The sequence below is a fragment of the Neopsephotus bourkii genome, unplaced genomic scaffold, assembly GCF_033783945.1.
Source record: "Neopsephotus bourkii isolate Nb327-2 ecotype Australia unplaced genomic scaffold, CSIRO-AGI_Nbou_v1 NB_659, whole genome shotgun sequence".
Classification (NCBI taxonomy): domain Eukaryota; kingdom Metazoa; phylum Chordata; class Aves; order Psittaciformes; family Psittacidae; genus Neopsephotus; species Neopsephotus bourkii.
The window spans coordinates 3,167,736-3,190,747 of NW_026901158.1; the positions used below are offsets into that span (position 1 = coordinate 3,167,736).

The following is a 23,012-nucleotide window of genomic DNA, read 5'->3' on the forward strand; positions in this document are numbered from 1 at the left end:
CACAGATTTATTGAGAAATGTTGAGTTCTTCCTGTCCTAATCTCCATTGAATTAAAGATATTTACTGCCTAGGACATTCACACACTAATTTATAATCTCACTTGGCTCTTCCTCACAGATCTTGTACCAGTGTTCAGGAAGCTGCATTTCCAACAGTCACACTAGAATATACTTTAGAGGTCTCTGGTATGCTTGGAGAAAAAAAACAACCCTGATTTTGTATCTTTCTATTTTCCACCTTCATACTACAATCTCTCTAATGTGGGAAATGCCAGCCCTCCAGAAGAACTAACAGGTTATACACTATAAACATTTTTCTTAGTAAAATGCATACGTCATGTGCAGTATAGCAATTTCAGACACCTGGAAAGAGCTTTATATTTTTTCCTATTTAAAGCTACATATGCTTTCACATACAGCCAAAATAACGCTAAAAGGGCAGCAGTAGTTACTTGATTCTACTGAGAATGATAGGATTTAGCCTGTGTAAGTATCAGTATTAAGCACAACTCAGCTTTCAGAAAGGTTGAAGTAACAGATTAGCAGATGGTCATTTAAAGGTTACCTGCTGCTCTCTGGCAAGAAGAGGTCAACTGCCCAGCAAGCCAGCCAGATGGCATGGAGCCGGCTGCCAGCAGAAGCACTGCTTAAGAAGCCATTGTGCGAGTAGCAGCCACGATGGGTAGTAAACTACACCTGCAAACATCTGGAATAGTTTATCAAGTATCATTCAAAAAGCATCTGAGTAATGCATGTGCCTTCTGAAGAGAAATTTGAGTGGTGAGCATTTAGAGAGCCACTGTAAAATTATCTAAGTCCTGTAGTTTTAGACCATTCACTGTAACACCATGCTAAAGGCTGTAAGTAACAGAAGTCTATTTCCCAGCTATACTTGGAGAGGATAATTTTAGTTCATGCCTGAAATTGTATATTTTAATTACTATTTCTAATGTGTTCACCAAGGCTAACACTGCAGTCACAGCTGTTTGGTTGTTCAAGTTTGAAGTTACAGAATTGCCCCAGTGTCCTGTCAAGTGCTGCTGTAAATCAAATGATGCCATAACGCAGACTGCATGAGCATGGAGCATGGCAAGTCTACAATATCAGAAGATAAAGTGGCATTACTTGTGCTTTTATATACAACTGGCCTTGAATAAGCAGATTTTAAACAGCTCTTTATGAAACATGGCAATGCTGGGTTTGTTCTCTTATCCATAACCCCCCACCCTTCCCTCCAGCCCTTTCTGTCTTCATAATTATATGCAACACATTAAACTCCTAAAAACAGTTCAGCAAAGAGAGAGGAGATATGGATAACAACCAGCCAAGATTTTGGAAACTGGTTTGCTCCAAAAGATGAAAAGAACAAAAGTCTGCTGAGCTATGAAGAACAGCTGCTGCCAATACAACTATTTACCCTCTGACCTCTCCTCTGCCCAGTAAGTGAACAGTGCCAATTGTTTTCTTGTATTATATACTGTTTACAAGCCCAGAGTGGCATGAAAGGAATTAATAATTTAGCTCATGGAGCTGATGACCTTTATTGGGGTACCCCTATTTGCTGAGCAGAAATCAGAGCAAAAAGCTCCCTTGAAGCCACAGGGTTTCTTTAAGAGTTTTTCACTTTACAGCCTAATTGGCCACCATAACATAAATCAATTATTTCTCCTGTTTCAAGCAACAATGCTAGCTATTCTCAACCACTCGATTTCTGACTTCCCTTGGCTCAAGCCAGGCCTTGTTCTTTGACTTTTACAATTGTCTAGTAAACATGATGGCAAGGACAGCTTGGAGAACTTTGCAGCATTAGGAACATTTGGGAACACTGGCAAAAAAAGGTTATGCTATTTTGAACTTCTCTTGACCTTTGACTGCCCTTGTCCCTGTTTATGCTAATTGAAGGGTATATGGGCTACTCCTAGAAATGAACTTAGCCTGAACCTGTGACATAACATTGGACTTTGAAGATACCCGAGTTTTGGTACCCCCTCCCCAAAGGTTGTCATCTTGTACACAGGAAGAGTACATCAGGTAAAACATGGTCCCCTGAACAAATGCAGGGACACCCAAGATCAAAGAAGGCAGAACATGCTGATTCAGCAAGTTGCATCATCTTCCACTGCTTCTGACCAGCTGCTTGCCTGCTGGAGATCAATCACACACATGGATCTGTTTGGTATATCGGCAGTGGTGCTCCTGGGGTTGCAAACAGAAGGACATTTGCATAGCAAAATCTCAGTAAGTTGGATATCTTTTTAGTAAAGACTTTCTGAAATATCCATGCTAAAAACAGGAATTCTGGCCTTTAAAAAAAAAATGCAGCTAATGTAACATAGGATGATTATAGACTACTTCCTTCAAAAGCTGAAACTGAAGCATCGGAACTTCCAAGTAAGAGAAAGCAACAACATCCCTAACACCTTTCGACAGAACTAGACTTTGTTATCATTGATTAATTCAGGTTAGAAGGCATCTCTGGAGCTCATTTAGTTGAGCTTTACAGTGGAATCAGACCTAATTTCAAGGCTGGATCAGCTTGGTCAGGGGAGACTGTGTCAAAAGCCTAGGTTGAGAAAATTGCTCTCTCTTCAGGGATCCAATAATTTCATCACAGAAGGAATGAGGCTGGTCAGGCGTGATCTCCCCTTGGAAAACCCACAGTGAATGTTCCCAATTACCTCCCTGTCCCTCAAGTACCTGGAAACATCCTTCATGAGGATTTGTTGCATACTCTTCCCAGGGACTGAGAGAAGGCCGACCAGCCTGCAGTTTCCCAGATCAGCTACTATTCAGCAGAGCTGAGTTAAAGGTAATTCATTATCCCTTATCAGCTAAATTTTACTATACAGAGACATTCCTCCCCTTTCCCCTACATCGAGTAGAGCTTCTTGTCTCACCTCAACACTGAAAACACACACTGTTTGGAAAGAGGAGTGGGAAGTAAGGTCATCTCATAATATTTTCTGTTAATGAAAAGAATTTAAACCAATCACAGTTCCTGCTTACCAGCATCACTGAAATGAAACATTCATAGCATATTAGTATATTTCACATACTTAAAGAGCTATACCTGCACTGTATTCCTCAATAAACACTATACAGACATTGTTAGTTTAAATGCCTGTTTACATTCCAGTAAAATTCTGTCAGCATGGTATCTGATTTATTGATGCCATCAAAAGTCACAGGATTCCTGAAATGCCTCCTGAGACACAAAAATCAAAGCAGAAAGGAGATGTGTGTTGTGTGGTATCAGCTTTACCACATATGTTGTGGGCTAGATTTCCAGAAGCTGCCTGTGTTTTCTGAAACAGATCCCAGTGCCCTTCCTGAAAGCTGACCACTGCTGACATCTTCACCAGGAGATTCAGCAGACAGCTCTTCTGTAACACGGGTGATGGAGATGGAGGAGCCACAGCTCGCTAACAGCAAGGTTCATTAGAGCTGTTCTCAAGCCAGCTCGTTCCTGTAAGGGGGCCCATATAAATTTTGCATCTTATTTTAGACTTTCAGGCTACAGAAAAGGAAAACTGAAGTGCACAAACAGCAAAGCTTTTTAGAAAAATAATTACACTGAAGAAAGCCTCCTTCTATTATTGTTTCAAGCACCTTCCTCATGAAATTCAGTGATCTACAGCCTTCCAGCCTCATTGAGTACTTCCCTTTCAGCCTTACCAATGCCAGTATCTTGGGGTTTGTTGGAGTGAAAAGCTTACATTGAGCATTTGGCCTCCCAGGGGTGGGGATTACATAGAGGCAAGAATCAAGGGAAACTTGATTCCTTCTCCCCACCTACCTCTCTGCATAGTATCTACCATGTTTGCAAACCGTATTAGCGCCTGCTGCTTGCAATTCCAGAAACACTTCCCTTTCTCTTTGGGGCTCATTCCAGCCATATCTGTCTACTGCTATAATCACATTTTGCAGGATGCCACATCTCTAATTAGCTTTTAATTGTGATAGCACACATCTAAGCATCTTAAACAGGACATCAGAAACTGTTTATCAGGTAGAAAAGATTTTTCAGGACAGAAACATCATTCCTATTATTTGGTTATTTATGGCTATTTGTCTCTACTTGTACTAGAAAATTACCTTAAATACAAGGGAAAAAAACGAAACAACTGCAGTTTTAAAGGAAGCTCCCATTCTTCTCAATAGGATAATAATTTTGGAGTGAACTCAGTATGCACTGTTGTTCTGAAGGACTATCTGAAATTTTAATTCTAGTTTATAAAAACCATAGAGGCATTTTGCTGGTTTCTTTTAAAAGGTAATGTACAATTTTGCCTTTTTGAATCTCAGGTTTTAAGACATATGATTACAAGTTTTTATAATTCTAAAGTAGCTGATACATACATCTCCAAGGGAAAATCTATTTCTAGTCTTCCTTTTGAAGCTGAGCAGTGTGCTAGGTGAGCAAACACAAATGTTTAAAGATCAGCAGTTTATATACTCTTTTCAAAACCAGAGTAATTATCCAGTAGCTGTGATTTACCATTCATTTTTTTATTACGCAGCATCAAAACTCTATCTTACATGTATTAACTCATCAGTAAGTCATGTCCCACTGTGCTGACAGCTGGAGAAGTGACGTTTATCAGTATCTTCTCTTCTGTACCTGCATACAGCTTGTTCACCACTCAGTTCATGAAAGCAAGACCCTGCTCATATGCAGAGTGCCATCCTCCAGGTGCAGCCTTTGCCCACCCCTCCCTGGACAGGCTGAGCCACCTCTTCACCCAGCTCCCCAGCAGCAAACAGGAGCATGTGCTCCAACAAGAGAGCACAGCCAGGCCCAAAGCTGAACTGTACATACTTCAACAGTGAACCACTCTAAACCAAATCACTGATGCCAAGGAGCTACTGTTTGTGGTAAGGAGCTTGTGCTCTCTCCTGAAAGCCTCAACATGCTAAGGCACAAAACAAACACTACAGAATGGCAGTGATTTCAATGGGCTGTGAGTCAAATTAAAAGAAGTCAGGCAACATTTCATTTGAGGGGCTATTCAGGCTGATGCTAGAGTCTTGCACAGGGGTGAGGAAAGAGATTTAGTACTCCACTGTATGTGTGGGGATCCACGTGAGTCTTCCAGCTACCCAAACTGTAGCATTCTCATCTGCAAACCCTCTCCGCACAAGCAGACTACACTTCAGCTGGTTAGAGTCACAACAAATATTAACATGCTTTTAAAGTTGTAGCTTAATTTTTAATGCCTGTGATAAGACCCATCAGGAGTGTATTCCTGTCGCTCTGCAGGTGGATGTTGCAGCATCTGTACAGTACAGCAATCCTCAGAAAGGCATCACTCAGTGCTATCAGCACTGCTCCCTCTCTGCAAGGCTATTCTATGCTTCAGACCATGCAGCCAAGGCAGGACAAGACACAGGCATGGTGACTGAGTGCTATGTATACATCCTCAAGAATATATAGTCACACTTTGTTCCTTGACTGTGTGCTAAGCTTTAAACAAAGACTAGGACAAGTCACTGCAGACAACTGGCATAGTTGCAGTTCAGACATGTCCACTGAATAAAGAAACACTTAAAAAAAAAATCAATGAAAAAAAGCAGCAGATAAGCACCCAGCAGCTCTGCCAGCTTCCAGCAGTGTTTAACCTCCCTTCACTTATTCCACTCCTGCAGTGCTTGCCAAACTTGCACTGTGAAGTGCAGGGCAGAAGGCCACCACAGCCCCCATTTGTTCTGATAATATTTCTCTGGCAGCTGTCTCAACAACACTTGACATCTTCATACTTACGAACCAGGGACTCTCGAGTTCTTACCTTGTATGTTAATTAGAAATTAATCACTCTAGAAATCAGAATGAGAACACTCCCACCTAGGCACTCCCTGCTGTTCATCACTGTCGTGTTTCACAGATGGCCGCGTTCTGCTTGGCCAGCAGTGTGGGGTAAGGCTTGTCATTTGAGCACGAGCCTACTGCGCTCCAACCACAAACCATGTCCAAGCTTGAAAACATCTTACTCTCCTAAAGAGAAAAAATAATCCCTGTGTGACCTGATCTTTAGTGGAGGGAATAAGCTGAGACTGGCTGTAGCACTGCCCCACTGTACTGGTGAGGGCCAGGTTGCACAAAGCAAGCCCAGGAACACCCACATCAGAGCTTTTTGCATGCTCCACTCCAGATTTCACTTTAGTTCATGCAAACCCTCCATTTTTAACCTATGGATATTTACATGAATAAACTTCCTAGATATAGGAAAAAGATTGGTGTGTACATTATGGCTTACCCTTAGCAGTTTACCATTTTGAGCTGCAGGGTGTTACCCTCCTTTTACTGATAAATAGGACAACTTTTATGAGAAAAAGTGAAAAATTCCTAATAATCAAGGTTTTACCCAAAAAGCAATAGCTCAAAAACAGTTCAAGAAAGAGGGTTTCAACCTCATTTTAGACCAGACTAGCACTGAACTAAAAAAACCTTAAAGATTATCATCAGCTCTATAAGAAAGCTGCAGAGCTCGAAGGGCACCCTTTCAGAGCAACACTAATGGTACTCTCTTGGCAGTAGAGTTGAAGCTGTTTAAATTCATACACTTAAAAAAGGACAAGTAGCTCTGTACCTTCACTGACTATGAAAAAAGGGAGTTTGTTTTTTAAAAACAGATATTAATGTGAAATCCATCTGGGTATTTAAGTAGGGTAAGCTATTACAGTAAGTATCTAAAAGAAAAATACATTTCCTAGGCGTTTGGTGTGAGCATGCAGTTCTGTCCTTTGGTTACTTCTATGTGTAGAAATACATTTTATTTTTTAACTATTCTTTATTTAGAGGTGTACTTACAAACATTCCACATGGCAGTTTTCTGCCTCAGCTGCATGCTGATTATTTCTGCTCTTCAGTGTTCATCCAAGGCTGCCATGAAATATTTCACCAAACAGCACAGTACACTGTTGTACCCAGCCACGTTTGCAATGAAGAGAAGTTATAAATTTACTTCAAGGCAGCTTTAGATTCAAGGTCATTTCAAAGCTTTTAATTACTAACCAGGATTTGTGGGGTTTGTCCTAAGCGTTTAAGAGCAGCTGGCAATCTCATTCATTAACTGTTACGCACATGAGTTGCACACCAACTATTTAATACTTGAGGCAACCATAGCAGGGTGTGCTGGCTCACCTCTGGCACCTGCCAGCTACATCCACATGCTCTGAGACTTGCTGTGCCCAATAAACCAGCCCAGCATGTCATTTAAAGACATGTATTAAACACCAGGATTTAAGAAATCCAAAACCTTAAGTCAAGAATATTTCTGATACAGCATTTCTCAAGTTTTAAGGGTTAGAAATGCTCCACCTTGGCAGATACAGGGTGCACTGGAACAGTAAGTGTTGTTCCAAAGGTGCTTTGCAGAAAACTGCTATATGCCAGGAAAATGCACTTCATGTTTGACGCAAGTCGCTGAAGTCCTGACACCTTTTCCGTGAAGCCAGGACAGAAGAGGCTGGCCATTTTAAAGCTACAGCATTTGTTTCAAATGTCTGTAACTATTGATAACAAGACAGACAGACACAGCACATGAACCATGCAGCCAAATTAGTGTCAACCCCCACTGAACATATTAGAGCAGAAAGCATCACCAGCACCCAGAAACACCTCTGCAAGCCAGCAGCCAACTTAGGAGTAGCACTGCCTCTGTGATCACCCACAGCTACCCAAGCCACACTCACATCAGGCATCAGCAGAGCAATGCCAAGCCAGGCCATTAGCTCAATGCCTCTTATTTCCTGTCAAGAAGTGTTTTCCTAGGGAAGGAATTCTAGCAATCTACTTGCCAATTATTTTGCCATAAATATTGTGGCATTTCTGATGCAACAGCCATTGCACAGGTTTCCACAGAGAGAACAAAATTACAGACAACTCTCTTGTTGCAATTTATAGCATCTTACTAGAAGAATTCAAATAACCCTTATCCATTTGCTACAATAAAATATCCTACAGATGTTGACAACTACTAATTGTTGAGCAACCCATGTATCTGTATTTTTAGCAGTTTGCAATAAAAGCCATTTCAAACTTCAGTTGTTTCATGAAGAAAGTGCAAAATTAAAATTCTGCTCCTCTGAATAAAACCATCATGCTGCTGTCCTGGCTACTCACAGAACACAGAGGTTTGGGAGCAGGAAACAAACCCATCACCCATCAGCTACAGAAAGGTAAAGGAAAGAAATCTCCAACCAAAACATAGCTCAACATGACTGGAAACAAAAATCTTTAGTTCAAGATTAAGTTGCCTGTACAACATCAGTTTTCTTCACAGATTGTCTTTCACAGAAGACAGAATCCATTATAGCAAGGGTTGAAGTTACTACCACTGACTAAGTACAAACACAACACTTTTTCCTTCTGTCAACATGAAGGAACATTTCTGGTAGGGCCACTGATCCCCGTTTCCCACATTGGGTGATTGATTACGCTCTACCCCTTAGAAGAGTTGATTGGTTTCCTGGTGCCAGGAAAATGATTGATGAATATTTGAAGCCATGGGCCTCTCTTCCTGCTGGGCGTCCTTTTCACATGTCTCCAATGGGCCCGAGGATTTTTTTCAAGACAAGGAAGTGTCATTTTTATGGATATCATCCTGTGACAGGGACAGTTCACTGAGCAGAGGCCCTATGTAAATCAAAGTGAAACGCTAAAGGTCAGCTCAAGTGTTAAGGTGACAGCCCCATGCAGCACATAGCAGGTATGCAGGAAAACACAAGCAGGCAAAAAAAGCTTTACAAAGACAGCAAGCAAAGCAGGAGGCAGTGAGTAACTACACCGTTAGCTTGCTGCTGCATAGTGGTAGCAGCAAGCTCCTGCACCAAATGCAGGCTTCCTCAGTTCTCTTCCATTTTGTAAGTGAAATGGAAAGAGACCCAAATCTGGTGGGAGCTTGGGTTTCTCTTAAACACACATGCACACTTTCGAGGGAAAAAACCATCAACCTCTAAAGCTTAGGATAGCATTCTGGCTGCTGAACACCAACTAAGGGCTTCTAACGAGGCAGCAATGAGGAGACCAAGCTACAAATCCCCAGCCTGCACACTGGATCTGTGCCATCCACAGAAACCCACCACAGGGTCCAAGCATCTTACAGTTAGTAAAAAGTTAGTACAAAGCCTTCTCATTTCAAACTCAGACACTGTCATTCATAGAATACCAGTTAGTTTTTATGAGTAGGTACCTGAATCAGTGTTCCACCACAGGACTGCAGGAGAGGGTCACACCACCAGAGCTCTGCTGCTGGAATTCCAACCGGTACCACCAGGAAAAGCTCTTCCTGCTACCAGTTCTAGCTTTGCTGTGTGTAGAGAAGACTCAAGCAGTCGTGAGCACCATAGAGATGCTTTAAGTAAATATGTTGGTGTGCTGACAAACCGGTATGGAACTGCAGCGGCAAGTACAGCCCAGCTGTAGCTGAGAGGGAGAGAGCAGCGGCCATGGCAGGAGATAGTGAGGGGAGAGCAGCGGCCGCCATGGCGGGAGATCGTGAGGGGAGAGCAGGGGTGGCCATGGCGGGAGATCGTGAGGGGAGAGCAGGGGCGGCCATGGCGGGAGATCGTGAGGGGAGAGCAGGGGAGGCCATGGCGGGAGATCGTGAGGGGAAGTTGTGAGGGGAGAATAGGGGCGGCCTTGACATGTGAGGGGAGGCCATTGTGCAGTGAGGGCCACTATGGGAGGCAGATGAGGGGTGGCTGTGAGTGAAGATCATGGGGGCAGCCATGACGGGAGATCAGTTTGCCTTCAGTGACCTGGTTTAGTGGTGGACTTGGCAGTCCTGGGGTAACAGTTGGACTTGATTATCTTAAAGGTGTTTTCCAACCTATTTGATTCTATGAGAGAGAGAAAGCACTTTCCCAGTTCCTGGATAAAGAATACCACTTCAACAGAGCTTGGAAGAAGCTGGATGCTTGTGTTGAGAAAACCCTTTCCTGGATATAAGCACACAAACTATCACAACATGTCCGAGATACTCCCATGAGTAAGGCTGTCATATGCAGAGAGCAAAGCCAAGTTCTTTGAGTACCCAAACCACTCGGTGCAGGCTGAGCAATGCCTCTGCTGAACTGAGACCCAAACCTGACTGAAAAACATCAACTTTAGATAAACCAAGCCCTGAGCTTACATTCTACTGCAAAATAAGCCAAGACCTCAGCTGAACGGTTACCCACCTTAAACCAAAGCCCCAGTAACCGAGAATGACATCTTACATTATGTGATTTGCAGGCTGTGATACACAGAAAGATCATTTCTTTACAGATGTTGACAGAACATGCACACAGGAGATGGAGTCTCCTGGCAAAAGCACACACAAAACGGCTGAAGGAACAATATACTTAGGAATAAGACTTTGTATTGCCAAACAACATAAACCAGTCGAGTTACAGCTGTGAGACTGAACGAAGGGATTCTTGGAGGACGAGATGGTGTTTGGCACAACCTTCAGAGACCAGCGGTTCTTTTCCGGGCTTTACTACAACCACGACAGGGATCATTTAATCGCTTGGCTTCAGGATCTGAGGGCTCCAGAACAATTCCCACAGATAAACCCTGTGCTTCTCAGTAGTGCCAGAGTCAGCAGCCACTAAGCAGGATAAACCCTAATGTTTATAGGAGCACTGTGCTCATTTACAGTTTCATAAAGTTAACAGTGCAGAGAATCCACTGCACTGACTTGAGCACAACACAGACCTTCGGAAATACGTGACACCACTGCAATTCCCATTTCCTGCTGGAATAACTGATGGGGCTTTATACAACAAGAGAATTTCGAGATTTAGTCCCAGGCACTTGAAATTCCAGTTTAAATTTCCATGAAATACATACAGTTTCAGCTGAGAGATACTTCAAGGCAAGGACATGGCACCAGTTTGCAGTCAGCCTGGCATTATTGCCCTGGCAAATTTTGATCCATTTTTTCCTGATGCATCCACAAAGGCAAAAAGGGCTTAAAAGAAGTAATCCTCCACACACTGACCAGACATTTCTCCAAGTTTAAATTTCACCACCTATACAAGCCTGTAACAGGGATGATTAGGCAACGGAAGGTAGACATGTAACTCATGCTCCCTGAAGGACACGGGGTCCACCCTTTGTAAATGAAACCTCCTTATCGAGGAGCTGGAGTAGAATTCACATACTCCAGACATATACTGCTTTCAAGATAAGTTATTGGCAATCATTTACCAATAAAGAACTTCACTGAAGCTAGCCTATCAGTGGTGTATTTCCTCTTTGTAACAAAACCTGTACAGAATCATTTTTATCAACATATAAAATCTGAAAGTCTTCTAATTAGGTAATTAGAACTGTAATAATTAAGACTAAAGCTAAACCTTGAAGGGTCCTCTTGTCCCCCAACTTCCCTTTCTCAATTAACTCTGCAAAGTGATAACCACCCTGGCTTAGAGGCTGGAAAAAAAAAAAGAGGAAAGGATCAAAAGGCCAGTTTAATACAGCTGGAGGGAAAGAATGCATTTCAACTCACCAGCAACCATCTAATGAAACCCTGGGCCAATTCTTTATGTAAATTACTTAATTAGAATTACCAGATTACACTGCTGAAGGCTTTATTTAAATAGGCAGTTTATCAACAGGATAAACTGTGCTCTCATTCCCAGAGAATGCTAGTGTAAATGCATCTGTTCAAAGCTACCACCATGGAAGAGTCAAACAGCAATTCAGTAAACTGCTTGCACATTCTCCCCACCAAGAAAAAGAGATACCACGAATAACTTTCCAGAGACAGGACACAAGGATGACTATTGCTTCCCAACAGTCAAGAAACAGATCTCCTAAATGGAAAATTTTTCCCATTTCCTATGATACAATATCCTTATACTGTTTCATAGCAAAGTGGGGGAAAAATCCTGCTGCAGTGTCGCATCACTCTCTGCATCTGCTGAACATGCACTGCTAGTCCTGGTTTTAGTACAAAAAGGCATGCATAAACCCATTTTCCTCATTAATGATCTACAGAAGCCATCAATACCAAATTCCAACTTTACAGAGAGGTATTTTTCCCCTCTTACCATCAAATCAAACAAAGGAATAAAGTTTTTCTTCAGTTACAAGTCTTATTTCCCATCATAGCTTAAAATTCTATTATCTATTATTCTCTATAACTATTTGCAAAAGCAAGAGCATTCCACATTCAACAAGCCAACAGTGAATCAAAATAACACTAGCTTCTTGTTTGTTCAGAGACATTTGACTTTAGCAGCATTGCCATTCAACAACTCAATTTGTTTTTCTTCCTAAACCTTCAAAGAAATGTTTATAGCAAGTAAACTAAGACCTAACTATATCAATGAAATAGTCTTTGTTAAGCAACGGCTTATCTCATCAGATGCAAAGCAATCAAGCATAAAGAACCACTAAAAATGTCAGTGTGTGCCAGTAAAGTTTGAGAGTGCTGTGGAAAAGGGAAGGGATGCAAGCAATGGGATTTTTCTTTGAAAACCTTGCATTCTTTGTGCTCTCGCAACTTTCCTCTTCTCTCTGGTATGAAGTTCATCCAGATCAGTAATCTGCCTATCTGAAACTGCTCATTTTAAGGGAACACAAAATTCAGGTAGTTTCCTGACACTTAAATCAGTCTTCCAAGACCACACTACACAAAGTATCTGAAGTTACCTTAATTCTAGATAACCTTTTTTGTCGCTATCTTAGTTAAAACATAAAATCATTAAAACTGTGTAAAAGCCACCCTGTTCTACTCAGAGGAAACAGACACCAACTGAAGCTACGGGGAAACTCATCTGAAATACAACCCTATTGAGAAATAATTGCTAAGAGTGCAGGAAAAATTAATGCCTTAATGAAGTGATTAATAGAATTCATTTTACTCACTGCAACTGATTTGCTCAACGGCAACATTTTCTACATGAAAGGGGATGTACTGAAATTTGTAAGGGAAAACCATCATCTTATATGCTAAGAACGTCAAATGCCCCCTTAAATAATGAGGTTGCAATTGCCTGTAACTGCCGAAATGAAATCTGTAACTGCCTTTCAAAGTGATCCTGAGGCTCTTTCACTGAAGACGCCAATAAACTTGCAGCAGTTTATTCTGGGTTAACACAGAAGCCATGTGCAGAGCTTAAGTTCATTAATGATTTTAACGCAGCCACCAAGAATATTTATATATCTAAAAGTAGGATTATGATCTCCTCCACAGCAACATGTATGTCATACAGTTTTAGCTGATTTTGTAATGAGTGAAGATGTCGCACCTCAAGGTATCAGAAGTGCTATGAATCCTCCCTAAAAAGAGGGAACATTACAAGTCTTCATTTACCATTCCCATTTGCAGATATTTTATAAGCCAGCAAAGTAAGAAGCCAATCTTTTCAGCTCCTCCCCCGGCTGCTGGAGGCTTTAGAAGGACTGAAGGTCACACAGTGTCTCAACACCGTGCCAGTATTTCACGTTTTTGAAGGCAAAATAGTAAAAGGTTGTTACATCATCCATTCAGGAGGCTAGCCGAAGCCACAGGTACAACATCTATCACTTGAGATAGCCATACAAGACATGAAAGTAACTCTTACAACGAATCTGATGAATTGAAAGATATTCCCACAAACCCCTATATTTCTGTGGGGGAGAACAGTATGTGCTGACAAAGGATGAATTTGGTTGCATTATTAAGGACACCAAAGCAACAGACACTTCCCAAATTAAATCAGAAAGTTCAAAAAGTATTAAGGATTAAACGTATCTTTCATCCAATTGGACATCTGGTTAAAAAAGGATTAAAGCGTTTCTAGCAGCCTCACAACTTAAAGCTACATTTTAGGGTAATTACAGAGATAGGCAGCGCTGGTGATTACAGAAAAGGGTACGTTTTGGGAATGCCGGCACCCAGCAAATGCCAGCGGTGCTGCCTGATAAGAAGCTTCTTTTGTCTGAGCAAATCCTTTGTAGAAAAGGGTACCTTGAGATGGTAAAATGCAATTACAAACCACAAAGGCTGGCAGGGACATTCAAGTGCAGATGCGGTATCCGCACGCTGGGAGTGTTAAGTGTCCCAAAGCGGCCCGGGCAGAGGCACCCGCGCCGGTTAAACGGAGCCGGCAGCTCGGGCGCAGCGAACCGGGGCAGCACCGGTGCGGTGACCACCGGGAGCCGCCACACGGAACATTTAGGTGGAAAACCCCACACTCACAAGGCGAGCCAGCGGGAAACAGCTCTATCTGGGGATGGGACCCGCCGCAAACCGGGGACAACCCCGCGTGTCCACGCCCGCCCCGCAGAGCCCCGGCGCTCTCCAAGCGGGACGGCGGCAGCCCTGACAGCGGGGACAGGCGGTGGGCAGGGCGGGCAGCGCGCCGGCCGCAACCCTTTGTTGTGCCCCACGACCGCGGAAAGCCGCGGCCGCCGGGAGCCCCCGAGCCCCGCCGCACTCGGTGGGGTGGCCGAGACGCGGCAAGCGAAGCCCCAGTACCGCCGGCTGTGAGCCCCGGCGCGTCACCCGCGCCACACGGATACCCCCTCTATATCCCCAACCCTGAGGGGCGGCCGGGCCGAGCCGGACCTCGCGCTCCACTCACCGTTGCGCGGCGGTCCCTTAGCAGCGGAGCGGGGCTCCGGGAGCTCTGCGGGCGGCTCCAGCTCCATGGCGGCGCCGGGGCCGCGGCGAGGCGGGTCTCAGGGGCCCCGGCGGCCGCGCTGCCCCATGGCCGCTCCGAGCGCTGCTGACAGCCAGAGCCGCCGCTGCGGACGCCGCGCTCGGGCCGAGCCGGGCCGGGGCCGCCCCGCCCTGCCGCGGGGCACGACGGGAAGCGTAGTCCGAGCGCGCCGCCCGGATGTACCCGTGGGAAGGCACCGCCCCCGGCACCGCCCCCTGCCGGCACCGCCCGGCACCGCCCGCCCCGCCCCGGTGGGCTCCGAGCCGCTGCCCACCCCGGAGTCGGGGCCGCCCCCGGCTCCGCTCTGGCTCGCCTGGGCCTGGGCACGGGGAGCAGCTGGGCGCTAGGGGGCTCTCTCTCCCCGCCCCAGCGCGGTACGGGCACCGGGCAGCCCCGAGGACGGGCCGGACGGGCACCTGCCCCGACAGCTGAGGGGACCTGTCCGTCCGGGAAGTGGGCAGCGGGCAGCCCGGGATACCGGACAGCCCCATCTGGGCTAACAGCCAGCCCCGATACAGGGAAAGCCCGGACCGCCCCGGGGCGGGCACCGGACAGCTCCGCCCGGGCGGGACCGCGCCGCCCCCGCCGTCGCGGCGCCGCTCCTGGGGCCGGTGCCGCCGCCGGGCCGGGACTAAGCGGGGCGGAGCGGGGCGGGACGGGCGGAGCGGGCGCTCGGTGCCGCTCTCGCCATGCGGGTGCTGCTGCTCCCGGCGCTGCTGCTCCCGGCGCTGGCCGCCGCGCGGGGCGCCGCCACGGTAAGCACCGACGGATCGGCACCGGGGCCGGGCGGGCTCCGGGGGGGTCCCAAAGCGGAGCGGACGGGGCTCCCCTCGCACGCTGGCACCCCGCGGGCAGGGCGGGCGGAGGGAACCCGGCCCCATGCTGGCACCGGTACCGCAACCTGCACCGGGGACCGCGAACCGTGTCGCGGGGCCGGAGCTCCCCGGTGCGTTCCTGCAGGAACAGACCCGCCGAGCTTCGATCGGCAGCGGCCGCGCCGGGGGAACGGGCAGAGCCCGCGGTGCCGTCCTCGGTGCGGAGCCGGGCTACTCCTCGGGAAAGGCTGGTGCGGTTCTGGTGCGGCCGCTCCCTGCGCTGCGGGGGTTTCGTCGGGGGGAAAGTTTCAGGCTGCGAGCGTGTTTGGTGGGTTGGAAGGTGCCCAAGCCCCGACGCTGCAGTGATGGGCTCTGTAATGAGCGCCTCCGTGCCAGGAAGAACAGCCCCAGTGAGACTTGCCCCGTGGAGGTTAGAAGAGCGCGGGAGCGGGACACGCAGCGGGTGGGAGCCCGGGGCTCTTGGATCCAGGAGTCCCCAAGGCTGCTAATCCTGCGGGGTCAGCAGCCGCGACATGGGGACCAGCTGAGCGAAGGGGTGGGAGCAGCACACAGGGAGGAAAGGCGCTGATGCTGGGATCACCAAAGCGTTCAAAAGCCAAGATTTTCTCAGTCATTTAATGGAATAAGATGAGAACACAGCTGTTGTTTGCAGCGGCTGTTTTGGGAGTGGTGCCCGGCGGAGCCCAGTGCTGGGTTCCCGGAGAGGTTTTAGGGTGATGCTGTCTGAAAGACGCTGGGGTTTACAGCCTAAGGACCTGGGCAGCTTTATCACCTCCTCCATCCTTTCCTCCCCCTGTGCACGTGCTGCCTGCTGTGCATGAAGGGTTTTTTTGAGTTTTTTTCATTAGGGATGAGATCCCATCGATGAGCATTCGGGTGCCACATGAGCGATTCGTATGGTCATGTAACCATGACTGACACAGGACACTCAAACAGTGCCAGTGCCCAGGGCCTGGCCGCCATCAGCCACGGCTCTGCCTCAAAGCATGTTCAACGCGTTGTGCCAAGCCAGGGAGGAGGAGGAAGAAGAGGAGGGTGACATGGTTTCCCTCCTGTCACGGGGACATGCCTCGCAGCAGCTGTGCAAGAGGCGCGCAGCGCGGCAGCGTGCTTATCAACACAGCGTGTTTTCCTCCGAGACAAGTCCTCTGGCAGCAGGCAAAGGACAGCTTAAAAGCTGGCCAAGGTTCACTGTCAAAGGTCCCGCTCTCTCCAAATAATGGCACAAACTCAGTGCTCACACGGATGCTCTTGCAAGAGGTCTGAGAAACGGCAGCGCTGGGAAAATTACCCAGCTCGTAAAACTGGAGCAAGGAAGCCCTCGGCAAAACACTGGGATGCTATCCAACACCAGCCATGGGTGTGCAGCCCCAGCACGGAGCTGGGATCCAGCTCCAGAGGAGCGTCAGGCCCACCTGCCTGCACCCTGGGCTGGGGTCTGCAGGGAACAGAGGGACTCAGGGAGAGAGCCACCTGGAGACCATGCAGCCCGCATGGAGGTTTCTTAGATTCCCACAACGAGCCTTCAGCAGGGGCTGCCCTGCACCCCCGTGTCCCGACCCACCCACACACTGTCCCGTCCCATGAGTGGCAGGGGTGCAGGCTGTTCCCTGCAGGGTTGCAGCACAGCCAGGCACACACTGATGAAGGACCCCCAGCCGATGAACCGAGGTGGGGTGACCCTCATGGAATGGACTGCGTGGGGGCCTTTTTTATGAAGACTTCCTTGTTTATAGGCTTTTCTGCATAAATAGAACATACGGTTCCTGTTTAAGGAAGCTGTTTAAAAGGCAGAACGAGGTTTAATGTTACTACCTCACGTGAAGGCTGCTCCGGCTCTTGTGCAGGAAGGCGCATTGCTGGGACGCGGGAGGGAAATGGCTTGAACTGGGAAGTCCCTGGGAAGGAGTTACCCCTTTGTGCCGGGGGGAGCCTCTGTTTGCTGCCCCCCATGCCCTGTGCAGTGCAAACAGCCGCTGATAGGGCTGCTCGGGTGCATTTGTTCCGCATGGCTCCAGCCCACTCATGCCCCACCTCAGCGGGACACGCGGGGCCTCCGCGCCGGCCGTGCCTCCCTCCAAGCGCTGCCAAGGGCGGTGGGAGGGAACGCGTTCTGCTCCTATGGGAATGAGCTTCCAGCACAGGCAGCTGCAGCCCTTCCCTGCGGAAGGTGCTGATGGCAGGCGGGATCGCAGCGTGGCCGGGGTTTCGGGCTGTGGTAGCTTCACTGGCTTGGGGTGTTGGTGGCAACAGTGGGGGTCCCAATGGGCACAACAGGACCTTGTGCAGGGCTCCCATGTGGATCATATAGTGCCATGTACATGGAAGGACAGAGCTGGTGGCAAGGGCAACAGCCCAGCTCCGGGGCCAGGGAGCTGCCTGGGTGTGCTCGGAGGGGCCAGCGGCTCATGTCCGGGCTGTGAATTGTCCGGCCTGTTTGCACAAGCACCAGCATTGCCATGGGGAGGTCAGGGGGCCCAGGGAAGAGAGCCTAGAGAGGTGGTGTTGGGGACAGAGTCCCGCTCCCTGCTGCTGCTCCCTGCTGAGAGCTTGATTAGATCCTGTTCAATTTACAGCCCTCTTGGCCGCCTGGTGTTTTCCTCCCAGCCGGCAGGACCTTGGTTTCCCTTTGAAAGAGAGAGGCTTTTTTGAAATGCAAAACGCAGGAGGTTTTGCTGCCCCTTTTAGGAATGGGAGCCCCTGGCCCAGCCTATGGAGAGCTGGGGGTCCCTGGAGAGAGCCGCTGCCGGGTGCCACCAGCGCATCATCCCAGTTGGGCGTGGGAAGGACGGTGCCTGCATGGCCTGGGTGCTGCCTGCAGGCAGGACATTGGCCCTGTGGGCCTCTGCCCTTTCCCACGCTGCACTGTGCTCCAGGGGAGGATGGGACTGAGCTCGTTTCCCAGCTCTGCCACCATTCTGTTTCCCAGGGTGAGGCAGAGTCCCTGCGGGCAGAGCCCTCTCCCTCTGGGGTCACCCCGCTGCCTCTCCCCTTTCTCCCACTTTCCCGGGTGTTCAGAGCAGGCGCATCTCCAGACATGGGGCACGCAGCGCAGCTCCCTGCCAGCCTAGATGTGCCCCATAGGTGCACAGCAGTGGAACGGGGTGAGTGGGACATCGCTCCCCATCCCAGTGGGGTGGCTGAGCCACAGCCTTGTTCTCAAGCACAAGGGGGAGAGGGAAGAATGGTTCCTTATCTGCAGAAATGAGCCAAAAAGCACCCTGGGGTCTGTAGCGTGAGTCAGGGCCATGTGTGGAAACAAGGGAGTCCTTGAGTGTGTGCCTCAGGCCATTGCGAGAGTCTGGAGGGGCTGAGCTCACCCCGAGGTGGCTGCATGTCACCATGAACAACAGAGCCTGTGTGGGCTTGGGGCTGTGGGTGTGGGGGAACAGAGGCGCTTCTGGGTCTCCTTGACACTGTCCCTGCTCACTTGGGTACTGCTGGAGGCTGGGCAACAGCTACAGACATGGGGCCAGTGTATGTGGGCACAAAACACTCTGGTGGCCGCGGGGACAAGCTTCTGACTGGGTTTCGTCACTGTTACCCAAGTGCAGAGTGGTGGGACAGGATGCCCTGGGCAAGACAATGCCCTGTGCTCTTTGAGCACAGCCAAGAGCCCTGGGGCAGTGAGGAGGCTGTGGTGGCTTGCTGGGGTCAGCAGGGTCCTATAGGGCTCTTGGGCAGAACCCCAGGCTCAGCAGCCATCCCACTGCTGCTTGTGCCCCCCTTGCAGGTGCTGGGTGAGGCAGACCAGGTCCGGATGACCTCGGAGGGCTCCGACTGCCGCTGCAAGTGCATCCTGCGGCCGCTCAGCAAGGACGCGTGCAGCCGCGTCCGGAACGGCAGCATGCGCGTGGAGGACTTCTACACGGTGGAGACAGTGAGCTCGGGGGCCGACTGCAAGTGCTCCTGCACCGCCCCCCCCTCCTCCCTCAACCCCTGCGAGAACGAGTGGAAGATGGAGAAGCTGAAGAAGCAGGCGCCCGAGCTCTTCAAGGTACCTGCAGGCACAGCGGGGCTGTGGGCTGGAGACACCCTCCTCATGCCCCCTGTCCCTGCCCCAGCAGGCCCACAGGGCAGTGAGCATTGTGGTTCCTGTGAGCAGGGATGGAGACGTGTGGGCATCCACAGCCCTGCCCCATGCCCCATGCCCCATTGTCCCTCTGCAGCTGCAGTCCATGGTGGACCTGCTGGAGGGAACGCTCTACAGCATGGACCTCATGAAGGTGCACTCCTACATCAACAAGGTGGTGGCTCAGATGAACACACTGGAAGAGGTGAGTGAGCTCAGCAGGCACCGTCCTGCAGCGTGCTCTGTGTGGCTGCTCAGGAGCATCTGCGAGTGCCATTGGCTCCCTAAGTGGGGCTCCAGCCTCTCTTCTCCTCCAGACCATCAAGACCAACCTGAGCAGGGAGAACGACTTCATGAAGGAGAGTGTCCTGCACCTCACTGACCAGATGAAGCGCTATGAGAACTACTCTGACATCATGATCAGCATCAAGAAGGAGATCTCCAACCTGGGCTACCAGCTGCTGCAGAAGGATGCTGCTGCTATTCCTGAGAGCAAGGCACAGGTACCCTGAGGAGCTGGCTCCTCACAGGCATGGCTGGTGCCTGTGGGCTTGTGCCATGGGGCAGATCTGAGCTCCCCCAGGCTTACAGTGGGTGCTGGAAGCTCCCGCAAGTGCCTCAGGGTGCTGGTATCCATGTCTGGTGCCTGTGCCCACTGCCCTTCATGGTGGCGGGAGGGAAGGGGAGGGAGGGGGTCTAACCAGGCTGTGCCCCCCAGGACACAGCAGGAGGACGAGAGAAGGAGGCAGGACGGTTCCCCAACACCCGCAAGGCACTGGGGGACAGGGCGCCCCCCCGAGCACCCAAGGAGAAACAGCTGAAGCCCGAGAAGCCCAAAAAGGATACCCCAAAGGCCAGGGGGGGGTCACAACCTACACCCAAGCCCAAGCCACCAGCACACCAGCAAACCGTGGTCCGAGGCATCACTTACTACAAGGCCAAGCAGGCAGGAGCAGCGGAGGGGCCGGCCAGCAGCCGAGGTGAGCACCAGGGAGCAGGGGGCTGGGGGGACCCTCCCACCGAGGCGGAGGGCCAGAGTCTGCCCCACAATGCACTGACTCCTGGCTTGTCCCCCATAGAGAGCCCTGCGAGGGGGATGGCTGTGGTGGAGCATCAGGAAGAGAAGGACCCACCAGCTGAGGGGACCCCAGCCCAAGCCATTGCACAGGCAGAGACCACCATGCCCAGCACCACGGCTGCACCCAGCACGGCCCTGGCCCCCCGCACCACTGCCCGCAGCCCCCCTGCCACTGCCCTGGGCCAGGGGGCTGACAGCAGTGGGGGCCCTGAAACACCAAACAGAGGTGAGTGAGCAGGGGACTGAGACGGGGAACCCACTCGGGGTCCTGGCTGCCGTGGCCAGGCAGGAGGCATGGGGTAAGCCTTCCTCCTCCTCTGTGGTACCCAGTGAAAGAGGTGGAGTGTGAAGGCACCATCGAGTCGGTGGAGCCCCCCACAGAGCACCACAGCTATGGGCGCAACGAGGGGGCCTGGATGAAGGACCCAGCGGCCAAGGATGACCGAATCTACGTCACCAACTACTACTACGGCAACAGCCTGGTGGAGTTCAGGAGCCTCGACAGCTTCAAGCAGGGTGAGGGCTGGTGGCTGAGAGGGCACAGGAACCCCAGCTTCTCCTGGGGGGTGCCTAGCACAATGTAGCACCAGGGGTGGTGGGCAGCTGATGGGGACCTGCGCTGGGGAGCATCCATGGGGCAGTGAGGGGGACACAACTGGGCCATCATCTGTGGGACTCCAGTGCTGTGAGGGGTCTCAGTGCTTGTCCTGCCCACTTGCAGGCCGCTGGAGCAATCTCTACAAGCTGCCCTACAACTGGATAGGCACTGGGCACGTGGTGTACCAGGGGGCCTTTTACTACAACCGTGCCTTCACCAAGAACATCATCAAGTATGACCTGAAGGAGCGGTACGTGGCGGGCTGGGCGCAGCTCCACGATGTGGTGTATGAGGACACGACACCCTGGAAGTGGAGGGGCCACTCGGACATTGACTTCGCTGTGGATGAGAGCGGGCTCTGGGTCATCTACCCCTCCATGGACTACGACTACTCGCAGCAGGAGGTGATCGTCCTGAGCCGACTCGACCCTGGGGACCTCTCTGTGCGCAGGGAAACCACCTGGAAGACAGGGCTGAAGCGCAATGCCTATGGGAACTGCTTCATCATCTGCGGCATCCTCTATGCTGTGGACACCTACAACCAGAAGGAAGGGCAGATCTCCTACGCCTTTGACACGCACACGGACACGGAGGCAGAGCTCCGGCTGCCCTTCCTCAACCAGTATGCCTTCACTACGCAGGTCGACTACAACCCCAAGGAGAAGGTGCTTTACGCCTGGGACAACGGCCATCAGATGACATACGGGCTCCGCTTCGTGGTCTGAGACCCCGGCCGGGTATGCAGAGGGTGGGCACAGGAGCGCAGCAAGAGCCCAGCTTCCATCCCAAACCCCTCCCATCCGCTGTGCCCATCACCTGCACCGTGCCCGTTGCATTGCGGGGCAGGAGATGCAGGTCTGCGCACCCCAGCAGACACCCCCATGACAACGTGGCCTCTGGGGCCACGGGGCTGCCCTACAGCTGGCAGCTTGGGCAGCGTTGCCTTCCCGGGGACACAGGAGAGGAGCTCAGCCCTGTGTCCCCGCAGCACCGGGAGGCAGCCATGCCTGTGCCAGCGGCAACACGGCAGCACCCACCCCGTGCCACCGCACCATGCACCCGCCTGCGCTGCACCCAGCCTGCTGCAGCCCGTGTTGGCTGCACACTCACCCTCACCGCCCGCTGCCAGCGGTGTGAATGCCGTTAACCTAACCCAGTGTGGGCTGCTGGGCACTGTGCCCTGGCCTGCACTGAGCTGCCATGGGGCAGGCAGGGCCCCCTCGCCGCCAGGGCAGGAGGAGCAGCCGCCAATTGCTATTTTAGGAGACGTGATTAAGATGCCTTTGCTTTTGCTGCTCATTAGCTTATTATTTAAATGCATTCACCTGAGCTGTGCCGAGTCCCCTCTCTGGCAGTGGGCACAGAGCAGCCTGCCCGCAGTGCCGGGGTGCCCTGCTTGCACCCTGCCTGCACCCAGCAGCAGGCAGGGAGGAGGTATGCTTGGCTGCTCTGTGCCTAAGGCACGGTGAGGGCTCAGGAGCGCTTGGCTTGGTTTTGGTCATTTTAGACATGAACAGTATTAAAAACATAACAGATGTGAAACCAGGCTGTGTGTGCCGTCGTTTCTCCCCAAGCCAGGCAGAGCTGGCACTCACCATCCTCATCCCATGCCCAGGCATGCCCAGGCATTGCTGGCACATGTGGCTGCTGTTCATTGTGCATCTGGTTGGTGCAGTGCTCTGCACACTGAGCCTGGGAAGGGCACCCCACACCTCCCCCAGCAGCACCCAGCATGGTGCCATGGCTGCACCCACAAACCCTGGACTGGGCAGCTCAGAGGCAGGCAAGTCC

The 23,012-nt window shown here is 50.6% G+C and overlaps 2 protein-coding genes across 3 annotated transcripts in view; one reads left to right on the forward strand and one right to left on the reverse strand.

The window, feature by feature from the left end:
* Positions 1 to 14,732, reverse strand: part of NR6A1 (nuclear receptor subfamily 6 group A member 1) — an 82,530-nt gene extending 67,798 nt beyond the window's left edge. Inside the window, exon 1 of one of the 2 annotated variants that reach the window (XM_061352618.1) lies at positions 14,560 to 14,732. In XM_061352618.1, coding sequence (XP_061208602.1) covers positions 14,560 to 14,626 — 67 coding nt within the window. In that variant the 5' untranslated portion in view covers positions 14,627 to 14,732. The remainder of the gene's footprint in view (positions 1 to 14,559) is intronic. The other variant, XM_061352620.1, reaches the window with a different exon arrangement.
* Positions 14,733 to 15,276: 544 nt separating this feature from the next.
* OLFML2A (olfactomedin like 2A) lies at positions 15,277 to 22,767 on the forward strand. The gene is made up of 8 exons (XM_061352593.1): positions 15,277 to 15,392; positions 19,207 to 19,470; positions 19,643 to 19,750; positions 19,863 to 20,048; positions 20,264 to 20,525; positions 20,625 to 20,849; positions 20,954 to 21,139; positions 21,345 to 22,767. Exons 1-8 carry the CDS (start codon positions 15,327 to 15,329, stop codon positions 21,944 to 21,946), a joined length of 1,899 nt encoding a protein of 632 aa, XP_061208577.1. The 5' UTR covers positions 15,277 to 15,326; the 3' UTR covers positions 21,947 to 22,767.
* Positions 22,768 to 23,012: the final 245 nt, after the last annotated feature.

Coding starts and splice junctions, on each gene's coding strand:
- OLFML2A (XM_061352593.1), top strand. CDS start 15,327: ATGCGGGTGCTGCTGCTCCCGGCGCTGCTGCTCCCGGCGCTGGCCGCC. Junction 19,471..19,642: donor AGGCGCCCGAGCTCTTCAAG/GTACCTGCAGGC, acceptor GTCCCTCTGCAG/CTGCAGTCCATGGTGGACCT. Junction 20,526..20,624: donor GGGGCCGGCCAGCAGCCGAG/GTGAGCACCAGG, acceptor TGTCCCCCATAG/AGAGCCCTGCGAGGGGGATG.